General features: G+C 38.5%; 1 protein-coding gene across 8 annotated transcripts in view; it reads left to right on the top strand.

Moving 5' to 3' along the window:
* The window catches only part of PDE4D (phosphodiesterase 4D), a 1564000-nt gene that overhangs the window by 1175487 nt on the left and 372234 nt on the right, over positions 1-16279 (top strand). The window contains exon 1 of one of the 8 annotated variants that reach the window (XM_043887125.1): positions 11037-15701. The exons of the other annotated variants lie outside the window; for them this stretch is intronic. Within the exon in view, the coding sequence (XP_043743060.1) occupies positions 15412-15701 (290 nt within the window). The 5' untranslated portion in view covers positions 11037-15411. Of the gene's footprint in view, positions 1-11036; positions 15702-16279 lie in introns of those variants that run through there. 8 annotated transcript variants of the gene reach the window in all.

The raw sequence follows: 16279 nt of genomic DNA on the forward strand, positions 1-16279 counted from the left end.
TTTTCATTTGCCGAGTTGAGGAAAGACAAGGAAAACACAGATATAGTGGTACGGTGCTGGAATGGGAACCTAAAATTCATTGTGGGCACCGAGAGACATATTTGTGGGCAGAGGCTTCAGGCCCTGCCCCCTCCCCCCAGGACCCACCTCAGAGGCCACCTGCATCCGTGGCAGGCAGAGCCTGTGCGCTCCATCAGTTTCTCACCTGGGCAGCTGGGAACTTTCTCTGTTCAAAGGAGCTTGCTAGACTGTGTGTGCTGCCCAGAGGGCTTGTGACTAAACACTCCCAGGTCTATCCTCAGACATTTAAAGAACAGAGTATGCTTACACACCACACATTCCAAATGCTTCAGTGGGACGAGCCCGAGACGTGTGTATACGGTCACTCAAAGCAGTCCCCAAGAAGGTGGATTTCCATGTGCTCACCATGATCATCTGCTCACTGATGCATACATCATTGATTCTTGTCCCTCCCTGCTCCACTTTCCCAACCTCTAATTTCATACAGTTACCTCCCTGCTACCTCTCCAAATAAAGTATCCATGCCAAGATTTTGCTGCATCTCAGTTCAGCTGAGTTCAGTTGTTCAGTAGTGTCCGATTCTTTGCGACCCCGTGAACTGCAGCACGCCAGCCTGGGAGCAATTCCTAAGATTATTATACATCCAAATGTCAATGTCCAACAAGGGGGAAAACATGCTGTTTTGAAAACAGGGAAAATGTCAGGGGTGGAGATATAGCTGAGAGGTGTCGGTCTTTGACAAGCCCGTGTGAAGTCACGAGATCTAAGTATGAGTTGGTTCATACATATATTTGTTCCTTCCTTCTCTACCTCATGTCCTTTTTTCCATGTGAACATGGTGGTGTTCATCAATGAACAGTCTGAGATTTAAACAGAGGCCACAACAAAATTTCTAAACAGTAGTAGCCCAAAGAGTGATGACAATTGGACTGGAAAGAAGGGGGTCTTGGGAACTTGTCTTGAATCTATATTTGCATAGGAAGGATGTTGTTCTTCCTTTCTATGTGATTTGGGGTGGTTTGGTAGCTCAGCTGGTATAGAATCCACCTGCAATTCAGGAGACCTGGGTTCGATCCCTCGCTGGGGAAGATCCCCTGGAGAAAGGAAGGGCTACCCACTCCAGTATTCTTGGGCTTCCTTAGTGGCTCAGCTGGTAAAGAATCCTCCTGCAATGTGGGAGACCTGGGTTCAATCCCTGGGTTGGGAAGATCCCTTGAAGAAGGGAACAGCTACCTACTCCAGTATTCTGACCTGGAGAATTCCATGGACTGTATTGTCCACGGGGTGGCAAAGAGTCGGACATGGCTGAGTGACTTTCACTTTCACTTTAGAGAAACTAGAGATTGTGGATGGTCATGCCAAGTCAGCCTTTGGTATTGTTGTTACTTTTTTTTTTTTTAACATTTTATTTTGTATTGCGGTAGAGTTGGTTAACAATGTTGTGATCGTTTCATAGGAACAGCGAAGGGACTCAGTCATATATATACACGTATCCATACTCTCACAAACCCCTCTCCGATCCAGGCTGCCACCTACCACTCTGCAGGCTCCATGTACAGTACCGTAGGTCCTTGTTGGTTATCCATTTAAACATCGCGGTGTGTTCGTGTCACTACTTTTTTATATATATTCTTTTTTTTAAAAAAATATACCTTTCCTTTAGGGTTTAATCACAGGATATTGAATATAGTTCCCTGTGGTATACATTAGGACCTCGTTGTTTATCCATTCTGAACGTAATAGTTTGCATCCACCAACCCCAACTCCCAGTCCATCCCTCTCCCTCCTCCTCTCCCCCTTGGCCACCATAAGTCTGTTCACTATGTCTGTGAATCTGTTTCTGTTTTGTGGATAGGTTCATTTGTGTCATATTTTAGATTCCGCATATGAGTGATATGGTATTTGTCTCTTTCTCACTTAATGTGATAGCCTGTAGCTGAATCCATGTTGCTACAAATGACATTATTTTGTTCTTTTTTTAATACCCTTTTATTAACACTAGTGTATGTTCAGCCATACTGTTTCACTTGCCTGGCTCAAAAACATGTTTTGTGTGAGTTTGAGGAAGAAAGTGAGTAGAGATAATTGAGAGCCTCATTAATTAGGTAGGATAGCCAATGACAGGCAAAACAGAAACTATACCTACTTCCAATCAGTTATTCAACTGAAGGTGAAAACAAATCATTGTCTCTCATTTTGAATGAGAATATATATCAGGTAAAACACAACTCTTCTTGCCATACACTGGATCACCTTCCAGAGTAATTTTAGTTTTTTTTGCAGGAAGCATCCAGAATTTAACATTTCCTGCTGTGCAGTTATCCAAATCATTGTAATAATGTAAATCAGTGGAATCATTTACATGAATAAGATTTTTATTCTAAGTAAAGAGCCAATTCAAGCATAGAAAAAATGTCCTTAATTCCCACATGCCTGAAAGGATAGTATTTTTTATCAGTCATTATCATATAAAGTTTCAGGTGACTAGTGTATTTTCAAATGGTCCTCAGAACCATACTAACATTTTATAATTAAGTGGTTCTCTATTTTTAAGATGAATGGACAGTATTTGATTTTAAACATGCCTCAATTTTCAATATTCAATTGCCTTTTGTCAGATGGAGAAACAGTATTCATTAGAGCAAGAGAAAAAGTTTATGAAGTAATGGGGACAAACACATATGCTGATTTTCTACCTTGGGAAAGTTATTTTTAAAACATTAAATGTCAAGAAACACAACCATGTGGAATATTTATGTACACATTTAATAGTAGAGAAGTAGGATACCAAGTCTGGGATACGACATATGCACTCTCTGTATAGAAAGACAGGGAGTCAGTTCCCAGATGAAGGCTAAGCAAATGCCTTGTAGGTCTAACTGAAGCTCTTGGCCGTTTGGATGAAGGCACAGTCCTGGTGGGCTTCCCTCGTGCCTCAGTGGTAAAGAATCCACCTGGCAATGCAGGAGATACGGGTTCGATCCCTCGGTCAGAAATATGCCCTGGAGAAGTATTCTTGCCTGGGAAATCCCATGGACAGAGGAGTGTGGCGGGCTACAGTCCAAAGGATCCTGAAAGAGTCAGACTTGACTTCCAGACTAAACAATACAATGCAAAAGAGTCCTGTAAACCTCTCTTCACAAGGGGGAGCTATGCATACATCTAGCTCTTTTCATAGAATATCTTGCATGCTGGCATGAGCTGGGTCCCTAAATCTACAAAGAGCTTGGTCTCTCTCTTTTCTCTTGTTTTCTGGCCAGGGCTCTTTTACCTCCAGGAGGCAGACTGCTCTGTCTTCTCTAGTTAAATGTCTGCAGATAGCATCATGCTGCTTCTAATTTGATTTTAAATCACATCATCGTAGATGTTAAATGGTGTGTGTGCTTTCTGGCTTCCCTATACTTCTCTCTCTGACCCTTTAACATCTCAGCAATGTGTAACCTATGAGACATGTTTAACATGAATTCAAAAGTTTATATTCATGACCTTTGGTTGAAATTTAATCAAGTTAAAAATCTAACACTCCTGGTGGGAAAAAAAGAAACTTGAGTATTCAAGGACTTTAGTAGCACATATTTAGTTTTATCTAATTATAAAAAGTAATCTCTATGCACTGTAGACAATTTGAACATTGCAGAAAAGAATGTTTAAAAAAGCCTATCGTCCTATTAACCAGAGATAACCTTGTCAATATTTTGGTGTATATTTCTATTAATTATATTAATTAACAAATGCTTTTCATGAGTAGCTAGATTCTATCTAGTATTAGTAGCTTATAATGCACTTTTTCATGTTACATAATTATTATTTCTTTTCTGAGATGGGAATAGTTAAGATCTAGTCTCTTAGAAAGTTTGATGTTTATCATATAATATTGTTTATAATCATTGTACTGTGCATCAGAACGCCAGGATTTATTTAGTTACTAGTTGCTAATTTGTGCCTTTAAGTAACATTTTCTCTGTTCCCCACCCCTCAGCCCCCGAAGCCCCCATTTTACTCTCTGTTTTCACGAGTTCAACTTTTTTGGATTCCACGTGTGCATGATATCATACAGTATTTGCCTTTCTCTGTCTGACTTATTTCACTTAACAGAATGTGCTCAGGGCAAACCTATGTTGTCACAAATGGCAGGATCACCATCTTTCTCATGACTGAATAATATTCCATTGTGTGTGTACATATTGTGTGTGTGTGTATACCTGCACAAACTTTATAACCCCCTTTTAACAAAATGTTGACACTAAGATCTTCTTGAAAATGCCACTGTATGCTTTTTTTTTGGCCATATTTGCCATTTTCACTCAACCTTGTGATAAGTTAGGACTAGAGTTGCAAATACATATCCTTAAATGTGCCTGAAGAGTCATTTCTCTGAATCTGAGATGCTCCATAGTCCTTGGAGCACCTGGGAGCCAAGGCTTCTCAGATGATGCTATAGCACTTCTTGATTGGATTCTTTTCAAGAATCCAACTCCAAACATGAACAGAGAGTGTTTAGTAATTATTTGTATGAGTTCTTTGATTTCATGGAGACTAAAGTTTCCTTTGTCACTTATATGATGTCGTTTGACCTTGACCTGCATCTCAAATTCCTGAGAAGGTAGCAAGCTTTTTCCACAGACACATCAGAAATAGTAGCTGAAAACAGATTCGTTGATATTAATTTTTTTTTCTTTTTTTTTACAAAGCAAAGCCTCTTTTTTGTCCACAACAAACTAGGCCTAAGATTGATGCATTGATATAATATTCATTTAAAAATATAAGGAAACAAAAAATAAAATCCAGAGAAAAACCAAAGTTACCATGTATTGAACAGCTCTTCTGATTCATAGATATTATAGGATATTTTGTACAATATCAGTAACTGTGTAATATTCCCAATCATCTGACAGAATTCACAGGTTACTAGGAATTAACCTGTATGAAACAATTCAGAAAACATATTACCTAGGACTGAAGGTGTATGAAACCTCATGTTGGCAGTTTTATCACTTAAATGGATATTTATTTTGATAATTCATAATCCTGTAGCAAGTCTTCAACCTTTACTTTGCAATCATTTGTTTACTTTTGTAGTAAGATACAGGAATTCAAATTTCTTATGATATAGTCATTGAATAGGAAAAACACATTGTCTTTCTCCCACAGAGTCCATCCTTTAAAACAGACTCAATATGAAAGCACAGAGACTTCAATGTTAAGTTCAACATCAGGTACAAAGCCATATGCAATTCTTCAGATGCATCTCATTATAACAGTACTGTTCTCATTGCTGAAGTCCAGTATGATAATCACCTTTAAAGAAACAGCTCTTAAATGTTCCTGTCAGAACCTAAGTGGTATCTACACAGATGTTTACTATAAAATTCTTTCAACTTTTCTGAATTTTTGAAATTTTTCATAGTATGATTTTGGAAAAAAATTTTTTTGATATGGCAAAAGACATATTCTGCAATTTTTCTGAAACAAGGTTTATATGTCTCCTCAAGTTTGTGTTTTAGAAATCTGTAATCAGCTCATTCTGGAATATTCCAGAGCTGATTGCTCTGTTTATGGCATTCTATTTTCTGTAAAAGAAAAATGCCAAGGAACAGTCAGTTTTAACGTTGGGAGCAATATTGATATATTTGATGGAGAAAACACTAACCACAAGAGGTTACAGAGATGTTTTTATGAGGTGAGATGTTTTCCCAGTCGCAAGCCTGTATAAAGAGGGACCATTTTTCCTTTATATCCTTAGCCGCTTAGCACTGAGTTACACCCACACGCTGCACTAAGTATGAAATAAGAAATTATTTATAAATGTCTCTCTCCTGCACCCCTCCCAGTTTGAGATAATATTAAGACTAGACTGTCACAGGAGCAATATTTCCCCTGGACTGGGTGCTGTGAAAGGTGTTTCACCAAAATTACATTATTAGATTTGTTTTTAGTGTTGATCATCTGGAAACTCACTTTCTCCTTAATTATAGACATTTTTCATAAGTAAGAGCTCATGTCATTATTTATCTCTGTAAATATTTTATATCTGTTCTCTTCCTACTACCCTGATACTTTTTCAAAATGTAAGCCCAGTCCAGTTTCTTCTAAGCCTTGAGGATCAGTCTTCTGTTTGTTCATGCTCTGTTTGGGCATAATTGTGTTCACCATCCATCTCCAGTGTGCATCTCGCATGGCACCTGGCACATAGTAGATGCTTAATATATATTTATGAGTGGATGGAAGAGCAGAAAGAGAAAGGGGAAGAAGGTAGAGAAGGAAGAACCTGCTATATTTGCCATGTGCATGGCCCGAAGGTGCACATGTCTGTAATGAATGTCTTAGGTGGTTTTGAGAGATAGCTAGAAAATGGTGCCTTAAATTGTATGCATCCAGTTATAAAACAAATAACAAAAATATACTGTTTTCTTTCACCGTTACTCAAACACCCAGATTTCAATTTTAGCTCCTAATGAATTGCTAGCATTGGTTGGATGGACTGAAAAGTGTTTACATTTCTTTTCTATTTAAACTATACAGAGAGAAAATACAGAGAAATCCACAGTGCTGCAGTGACATTATATTAATAGTATCACTTCTCAAGTCTTAACTAAGCCCTACCAGTTCTCCTCTCTCTCCACCTCTCTGTCTAGTTATCACAGTTGGGTACGCTCAGTGCCCACCTACCGCCTCAGTCCCACCTGAGATCTACAGACCAATCTTGTTCCTCAAAGTAGGAATTTAAAAAGCTTGGGTAAGCCTGCTGCAGTGAAGACAAGATTTGAGATGGGAAACATGAACTTAGACTCACATCTCCATCTATATTATTTTCTGTGATATCTGCCAAGTTACTTAACCTCGCTGAACCTCAGACTGCTCATCTATGAAATAGTGACAGGGATGTCTACCAGGGAGTTGGCTAAGACCAACTCAGATTATTCAACTATTATACCTGTTATCTCTTCCTTCTGTGATAATCCAAAACTTCCTCCATGACTTAACTCTGTGGTGCAAGGGACCTGCCCTCATTCATCCCTTAGCTCACTTATCGTCCAGGCATATACTGATTAACAATCTGAGTTTTACAATTGGAGAGGCCTCAGTTTTAATCTCATATCTACCACTCATTGGCTGTGTGAACACAGGGACAAATGACTAACGTTTTAAGTCTCCATTTCCCTAGCTGGAAAACAGAATAAATATAAGAATAAAAGTATCAGTATATTATTATAAGGATAATATAGCTTAGGTTAAGACCTTGAAAGTAAAAGGTTTAGTTGCTTAGTTGTGTCTAACTCTTTATGACCACATGGACTATGGCCGACCAAGTTCCTCTGTTCCTGGAATTTTCCAGGCAAGAATACTGGAGTGGGTTGTCATTTCCACCAGGGAAGCCCATGTTAAGCCCTTCCTTACCACACCATGAGTGGTTATTATTGTCACAGCAGGGCTTCCCTGGTGGCTCAGTCGGTAAAGAATCCACCTGCCTTGCAGGAGACCCGGGTTTGATCCCTGGATCGGGAAGATCCCATGGAGAAGGAAATGGCTACCCACTCCAGTATTATTGCCTGGGAAATCTCATGGAAATAGGAGCCTGGTGGGCTACAGTCCATGGGATCACAAGAGTTAGACACAACTTAGTGACTAAAAACCACCACCATTGTCATAGTAAAATAAAGAATTAAAAAAGAACCCCAGCCTTGTGATGACATTTGCTTCACAGAATCAGTCAATACTTAGAGAGTGTCAGGGTGAAGAAGGGGTTCTGGGGATGGTATATCAGCAGTAAGTGCCCAGAAATGGGAGAGTTGATGAGTATTGGCTCCAATAAATGGACATCCAGATTTAGCGAGATATTGAACAGTGTCATGGAAAAAAGTCCCAGTGCCAAAGTTGAAATCATGAGGTTGTTGTTATTTAGAGATCCATGGTATTTGGGGTCTTTTTTCTTTCTCCTAAGGGAGCAGTTTTGTTCCTCAGCCTGGTAATTCCATCACTGTTTTTCTTGTCTGTTAACATAGTTCTAAAAAACTGAGGCCATTTCTGCCCTTATTTGGTGTGTGGTCAACAAGGAGAGCAGCATGAGTTGGAATCAGTACTGCAAATGCTTTTCCAATTAAACAACCTGTCTTCAGGACCCCATAAGTTTTCAAAAAATAAATGGCACTGTTTCTATATTTAGGTGAAGGCCAGAATTTTGAACAATTGAGAAAAATTTCATCAGCTAACTTTGGTAGAATCCTTTGCTACTTTTTTTTTCTTTTAGTGTTTTTAAATAGAACCAATAGAAGATTTTCAATTTGCAAATAAAATATTAAAATTTTGCTATAGGATTAATCTTCAAAACATGCCAGATATTCTGTCCTTACACACATGGTAAAAATTTCAAATAGCGGGGGAGAAAAGGCCATCAAAACTGAAGATTGATACCTTCTGTAACTGGTTAAATGATACACCAACTTACCGTGCCCATATAGTGACCATTTTAGAGGACAGTTCTTAAAACTGTGGTTTCTTTTTTTTTTTTTTGTAAGTGTTTCTAACAGTATGAAAAATAGTTTTCTTGTTCTCTAAAACGTTTACTGACATTAGTAGCAATTCCTAAAATTTGGGGCGGCATTTTCCAAAAGCTTTTCTGTAAATTATTCCATTCATTCATCCTAAAAAGTTTTTTCAGTGATTCTCATTTGGATAAGACACTGAATTCACAAGATCAGGCAACAGTGCTCAGGGTCATATGGCAAGTAGCAAAACTGTGGCTCTAATTCCACCTACTACGGCTGCCCTGAATACTTGCCCAATGGTGTTTCATCAAAAAAAAAAAAAAAAAATTCTGGGAACAGGCTTGTATTCATTTGGTCATAACAGTAACAGTGTTTTTTTTCTGATTTGGTTGTTTTATTTTTTAAAAATTCATTTTTATTGAAGTATAGTTGATTTAGAGCGTTGTGTTAGTGTCTGCTGCGTAGCAAAGTGAATCAGTCCATACATATATCCCCTCTTTTTTATATTCTTTTCTCACATAGATTTTTACAGAGTACTGAGTAAAATTCCCCGTGCTGCACTGTAGTTCCTTCATTAGCCCATTTTATATACAGTAGTGTTTATACTTCAGTCTCTTATCTCTCAGTTTATCTCTCCCTCCCTTTCCCCCTTGGGAATCATCACTTTGTTTTCTACATCTGTGACTCTATTTCTGTTTTGTAAGTGAGTTCATTTGTATCCTTTTTTTTAGGTCGAATATTCATTTTATTTTATTTTTATTGATTGCTACAAGTGTGGCTTTGTCAGATGGTACATCTAAGGAAAGAGAAAATAGAAAAATCCCACCTAAATTACCCATGGCAAATTTTTTTTTTTGCTCCTATTTAGGAACATAAAAGAATATAATATAGGTGATGCATCTTATTTTCAAGAAGTCCTGAGATGATTGATTTACTTATTCATTAAAGTGAATTATTGTGACTTGTTTATTTTTCCATACACTAGGGATGCAGTAGGAAAGCAGAGTTTATGTCTTCATGATGTTTGGGTCAGTCAGGGAAGCCAGTCACTATATGCTGATAGTGACAAAAAGGAAGTGCGGGAAGTGCTATGGAGACATCCCTTAGTCTGGGAAAGCAGGCAAGTCTTCCTGGAGGAAGTGACTTTCAAGACTGAAGTTCTGTATCCACCCTTGCACTCACCTGTCAATAACTAAGCAGGGCTTTTTTTTTTCAGTCTGCAATCAGGAGTACAATACTGAAAAGAGAAATTTTCTGACTTTTAGAATTGTCATATACAGAAATTTAGACAAACACTTACTGACCCAGAAGATTTTGCACACATTTAAAAACATAATGCTTAGTTCTTTATTTCAAGTGATTAGCCTATGTTAATTTCAAATTTTTGAAGCATTTGACTTTAGAAATATTTCCTGTTAACTACTTAAAAAAAAAAACAAAAAACTCCTAGGACTTTGTTAGTTACTTACTAGGCACTTAAGAAATATAAAACGTCTTTCCCTTCCCTCTTATTTCTTCCTCCCTATTTTTACCTCTCACCCCGCATTTACCCAAGTGTTTAGAAAGAACTCAGAGCCTTATTAGATAGAAAGGGCTTGACCTAATTATCTTCCAAATTGATAGAACATTCCTAAAATATGTAGATAGAAAACTTGAATGTTTAACAAAGTATTTTGATTCAAAATTTAGTCTTATCTTTATTTTATATTTAATCATGCATCTTGCCATTTATTTTATTCTATCCCGTAATAATTTTAGCTATTTTCAAATGGCAAGTTCTAGAGAGAGTCTGGAGAAAAAGCAAACTCTCCTATACTGTTGGTGGGCATGTAAGTTGTTGTAGCCACTATGGAAAACAATTTGGAGGTGCCTCAAAAAACTAAAAATAGAATCACCATATGCTCCAGTAATCCCGCTCCTGGGCATATATCCAGACAAAGCTATAATTCAAAAAGATACATGCACCCCTATATTCATAGCAGCACTATTCACGATAGCTAAGACGTAGAAACAACCTAAATGTCCATTGACAGATGAAAGGACAAAGAAGATGAGATGCATATATACGATGGACTACTACTCAGCCATAAGAAAGGATGAAATAATGCAGTTTGCAGCACCATGGATGGACCTAGAGATTATCATACTGAGTGGAGTAAGTCAGACAGACAAAGAAAAATATCATATATCACTCATATGTGGAATCTAAAATATGACACAAATGAACCTATCTACAAAACAGAAACAAACACAAGCTTAGAGAACAGGCTGGTGATTGCCAAGGGGGAGGGGAAGGATGGGGAGAGCATGAATTGAGAGTTTGAGCTCAGCGGAAGAAAACTATTACATAGAGAATGGATGAACAACAAGGGCCTACTGCATAGCACAGGAAACTATATTCAGTATCCTGTGATAAATCATAATGGAAAAAAGTATTTAAAAAGGATGTATGCATATATATAACTGAAACTAGCAAAACATTGTAAATCAACTATACATATTTTTTAAAGCTTTAAAAACTTCTATAACAAAATTAATTAATAATAATAATAATTTTAGCTATTTAATTGCACTTTATTTCCACTTGTGTCCTGGAACATATATGAATAAAGGGTACGTCTGAAGCTGCTCAAAATGTAGAATATGCTTTCTTAATGCTCTTAAGACTATGGGTTACCCTTGATTCTGTTAGCACTCCACTGTATTATAGCTCATAAAAAAAGTTTCAGAACAGTTTCCTTTCTTTCAGAACATGGAATGATTGACCTCTGAATCAAGTAGACTCATATAAGATTTAGAATGACTATTTGAAAGCAATTCAAAGAAAATGTTAGTATAATTTTTCAGCATTTTCACTCGGAATAATAATTGATAGTTGATCATGATAGTATATTAATGTAATAAGAAGCCTTGTTTGAACCAGAATTACTTATACTGAATGAATAGCTTTTCAGAAGTGTGTTAAGTCCAGTTGTTAAATTTCCTTTCCTGCATAGTCTTTTGCAACAGATCACCCTGAAAATAAACTTGTTATAATGAAACTGTTATCAGAGATAAATGATAACATGAAAATGAAGCTGTTTGCTTCCACATTGAACTCTGCTGCCTTTGAGTCTGCAACCAGCAACTGTTTCAAAATACAGCATTATCTTGAACCCATATCTCTGTCTGCTCTGGTTTCCTGAGGCAGTGTATTTCAACATCATACAACCCCACTAATGTAACTCTCAGTGTCTCTGAAGTTTAAGCTTAAACCTTCCCCTTCCACCTCTCTAGTAGTAACTTGATGTGTAAATAAGTGCTATGTGATTATATTTAAATTCTCCTACTTCTAAATTTAGGATTTTCAAAATTGATTCATAGTAACTATCTCCTATGGGCTTCCCTGGTGACTCAGCAGTGAAGAATCAGCCTGCAAATGGAGGAGATGCAAGTTCAATCCCTGGGTCAGGAAGATCCCTTAGAGGAGGAAACGGCAACCCATTCCAGTATACTTACCTGGGAAATCCCATGGACAAAGGAGTTTAGCAGGCTCACAAAAAAAGTGGGACACGACTGAGTGACAAAGAAGCAACAACAAGCTATCTCCTATAAAGGAAATTCTGAATTTGTATCAAACATCAAGCCTTAAACTTGCCATTTTAACATCTGGAATCTTGGAACCAAAATTGCAGAAATGTTCAAGAGGCAAAGATTCCTTATTTAGAGCTCTGCAGAACATAAGATCTACATTACTGGCAGGAGATGGGCATTTTCTTGAGATTTTAAGGAGGTTAAGAATGAAGGGAATAACAACTGGGTGAAAGCAAAGTTTAGATTAGAGAATCTGGTTTTCCCTGGGATGTGAGTTTAATTTCCAACTTGCAAAAGAAGAGTTTGTCTTAGAGATGAAACATTTCTCCTTGACATTCAGTCATGCTTTTCCTGGAACTTCTGGAAAATAAATGCTTGCTAATAGGACAGAAATGAAAATATTCAAAAGATTTCTATTTCATTTCTTTCTCTACCATTTAGTACATGAGAAGGGAAAGTTATAAACAGCTGTGAGTGAGTCAAGTCACTCAGTCGTGTCTGGCTCTGCGACCCTTACCAGGCTCCTCCGTTCATGGGATTCTCCAGGCAAGAATACTGGAGTGGGTTGCCATTTCCTTCTCCAGGGAAAACAGCTGCTTGAAAGATAAATGACAGCAAAGATTCATCCTAGCAAATATCTTATTTAACCTTTATATTGTTTCCGATTGCCTAAATTCTCATGTTTGTGAAGTTTTGTGAAGTACTAGGTAGTCCTGGAAAATGATATTAATGGTTATACTTAAAGCATTAAAATCAAACTTAACTTTGCTCATTTTTTGTTTTAACGTTGCTCATTATTAATCTCAGAAGTAACCGGTGTATTTCTGTGACCTTGCTGAGACCTGGTCACCTAACAGAGATTATGCCTAGCTATACCAGAGAAATTAGATTCTGGAGGTGTGAGTAATTATTTAAGGAGAAGAATAGCATTAACACTGGCAGATACTTCTTGCAACTTCATCTAATTTTGCATTAGGAAAAAAAGGATCCAAGTTTCCATTTTCCTGGTCATCATTTCACATTTATAGTTCTGTTGTTTTGATCATGTTTAACTTTTCCAGATGTCTGCTTTCAAGAAGCGGAGGGGGAAAAGAAATCTTTGGGTGATAAGGAAGAAGACAACTTTGCATGTCTTCAATATACATTTCTTTCAGAAAAACATAGACATTCTGTAATACCTCCATCGTGCATTATTATTATCCCCTTATATTTTATCAGGTAGATATCAATCAACAGAACATTCGTTTTAAAAGCAAATTAGAGTGGACAGAAATAAGTTTTAGTCAAAATACCTGCTTGTTGCTGGCTTTAGCCTGAATGGGAAGGTACGGTCCATCTTTCCATGACAAATGCATTTGGGATAACAATAAAAATGATATTTTTCTGCCCCCAGTGTTATGTTTATGGACTGCAGCCTTCATTGTTAAAAACCAGTAACACTTTTTGATCTACAAAATTTGAAGTGCCACTGAATAAAATGAGACCTTTGTATTGCATGAAAGGTGCAAAAGTAAATCTTTGCCAGTACCTTCCCCCCTGTTCTCTTGCTTGTTCTATGTCTACCCCATCTCTCCCTTCATGTTATTCCACCCCCCCCCCCGCCCCAGTTTTCAGCGACATCCACCCTCCTCACCCAGACTCCCAATTTTTTTTTTTCCACCGTCTGGCTTCAGTCTCGGATGAAGCCATTCCACTACAGACCAAGTTGTTCAGCTCTGTGTCAACTCTGCCAGAAATGTTTGCATTTCCCAAGAGCTTTCCTGACATGGAAATTTAATAGAATAATGGAGTAAAGTGCTAACAGTGGAATTTAACACACCGAGAAATGCAGACTGATGTAAGTATGGGCTTCTTCTCGGTCCTTTCAAAGACTACCATCAAGATGACCATCCATATTGCTCTTGTGAAATGAGGATCCAAATACAAAAGCAAAAAAGATGTAGTTTGTGAAGCATTCAAATCCTTCTAGTTGATTTCGGAGAGAATATGTTTGTTTTTGAACTCTTGGCTCCTCCAAGGTCACTGTTGTTCAGTCAGCTATCACTCACCCACTCTTTTAACCCATCCGTCAGATAACAAAGAGGTGAAACCATAAAAGCGAGTTCTGTTACTCATCCCCAAGGCTGATTTGAAACCTGTGTTCTCAGGAACCCCTGATGTGCTGGATGCCGTTGTGAAAATAAGTGTCGTGTTGACTGACTTGAGCTTTTACCAAAACTGCGAGAATACTTTGGACCCCGTGGGTACATGAGATAGATTGGGCTCTCAGGAGGTCTCAAAATTTGGCCAAAGTGGTGAAGCTCACCAAACACAACTGTTCAGTTTTGCCCAGTCCAGAGAGGGTTAAATCACTGCTGGGCATTCCAAACCTCTCTAATCTTATCCTGGAGAAGTGGAGTTCTGCCTTGGTTTACAGTTGAGGTCACCAGCAGGGCAGTGTTTAGACAGGGACTGATGGAATTACGCAGCATTGTTAACATTAAATAGCACCTGGTGGTAAGGACCCATGATGGCACTGGGTTCCTGTGACTCCGGGAGCACACTATCTTGACATAGATGCCTCACCGAGATGTGTTGGACTCGTAAAATGTGTGAAGGGCTCTGTGTGGCTTTTCATCATTTGTTTAATTTGAAAGAAGATTGTTTTAAGGGACTTATCATAGAGTTAAGAAATGTTTCTAGGGAACAGAAACTGAGCAAGAAAATTGATCTTTGTTACCGTCAAAGTCACGCGTTACAATTCACTCTCCAAGGTGACGCAGTATCTCCTTGAGGGGAAAGCTGCCAAAAGTGTTGAAAGTGATCTGCCTGTTTTCTTCTCAAGCTGATTTGCAGGGAGGCCCTGGTATTTAGAGACTTAAATCCTTGTGGAGAGTTTACTAATAACTGTTCATCCCTGTTTCTAAGAGAAGTTGAAATAAGAAACATCACACTTGGCAGCTAGTTGTGTGAAAATTAGTAAATCTATGTTGAATTTCCCAGTCATGTATTTACTTAAAAAAAAAAAACAAAAGCCTTGTTTCCTTTTTTCCCCTAAACTTCACACTTGATATAAAGGTTTACCCACTTCAGTCATGCCTTTCACTGTGTGTGTGTGTGTATATGTGTGTGTGTGTATATGTGTGTGTGTATGTGTGTGTGTGTGTGTGTGTATGTGTGTGTGTATATGTGTGTGTGTGTATGTGTGTGTGTTGTGCTTTCCAGGAGTGGCATGGGACTGTGCTGTTTAATCAGGGCTATATTTAAAAACAAATTTGCAAGGGAGCGTTTCTCACGTTATTAATGAGATAAAGTCAGAGTGAAGCAAGCTCTGTCGCAAAGGGCAAGTGTCATGAGGCAGGAAGTCCCGGCCATCTCTTCTCGCTGTGCTTCAGCCACCCGCCACCTCGCTGGCAGCCCAGAGCAGGCTCGGAGGAAATGCCCGCCCTTGGCCACAAGCGCCTACTGCTGCTCCAGGGTCCCCCCTCCCCCGGGGCTCTGCACCCACTCTGACCTGCCTCTGTCTCCAGCATCCCCGGCACCTGCTTCACACATGGCTTTTGTGTGGGACCCTCGGGGAGCCTCAGTGCCAGGACTGTCCACAAGAGTCAAGTCAAGATTACGATTGTCAAAGTCTTACAGGTATTGTTCTTTCCTTTTTGTGGCTGGGATGAATTTTTGTCATCAGCCTCCGTCGCCCTAGGCCCCCCGCAAAGAAGTCTCGTGCCCTGCATTGATCTGTTTAACCTCTGTTTCCTACATTGCCTTCAATTGGCAGGATAAATGGGCAGTATACAGAATAGGAACTATGAAGATGAGAACCTTAACAGAGCCGGGGGTATTTGGGAACCCCCAGAAGCAGAAGGAAATTGACTAACTCTAAAAGCTGATTTTGAGAGTTCAGTGGTAAACTTAGAAAAGCATTCCCGTGACTGGCATCTGGAAAACAAGTGTGTTAGCCCACTTAATGGGCATAACGTAGCCAGATTCTGTCGTACTAACTTTCGGTTAACCCTTGAAATATCAGGAATGGGTTCTTGTTTGGTTCAAGGAACGAACAAACAACAACAAAACACTTCTGTGTATGTATAAGTGTTTCAGGTCCTATTCACATGGAAAAGTAGAAATTATCTCTATGGTCTAGATAGTAGTTCAGAGTTTTAATTTTGCCAAGGGGAATTAGATACCATGAAATAGAAGGGAGTATGTTCTTAATCTGT

The sequence above is a fragment of the Cervus elaphus genome, chromosome 25 (assembly GCF_910594005.1).
Source record: "Cervus elaphus chromosome 25, mCerEla1.1, whole genome shotgun sequence".
NCBI lineage: Eukaryota > Metazoa > Chordata > Mammalia > Artiodactyla > Cervidae > Cervus > Cervus elaphus.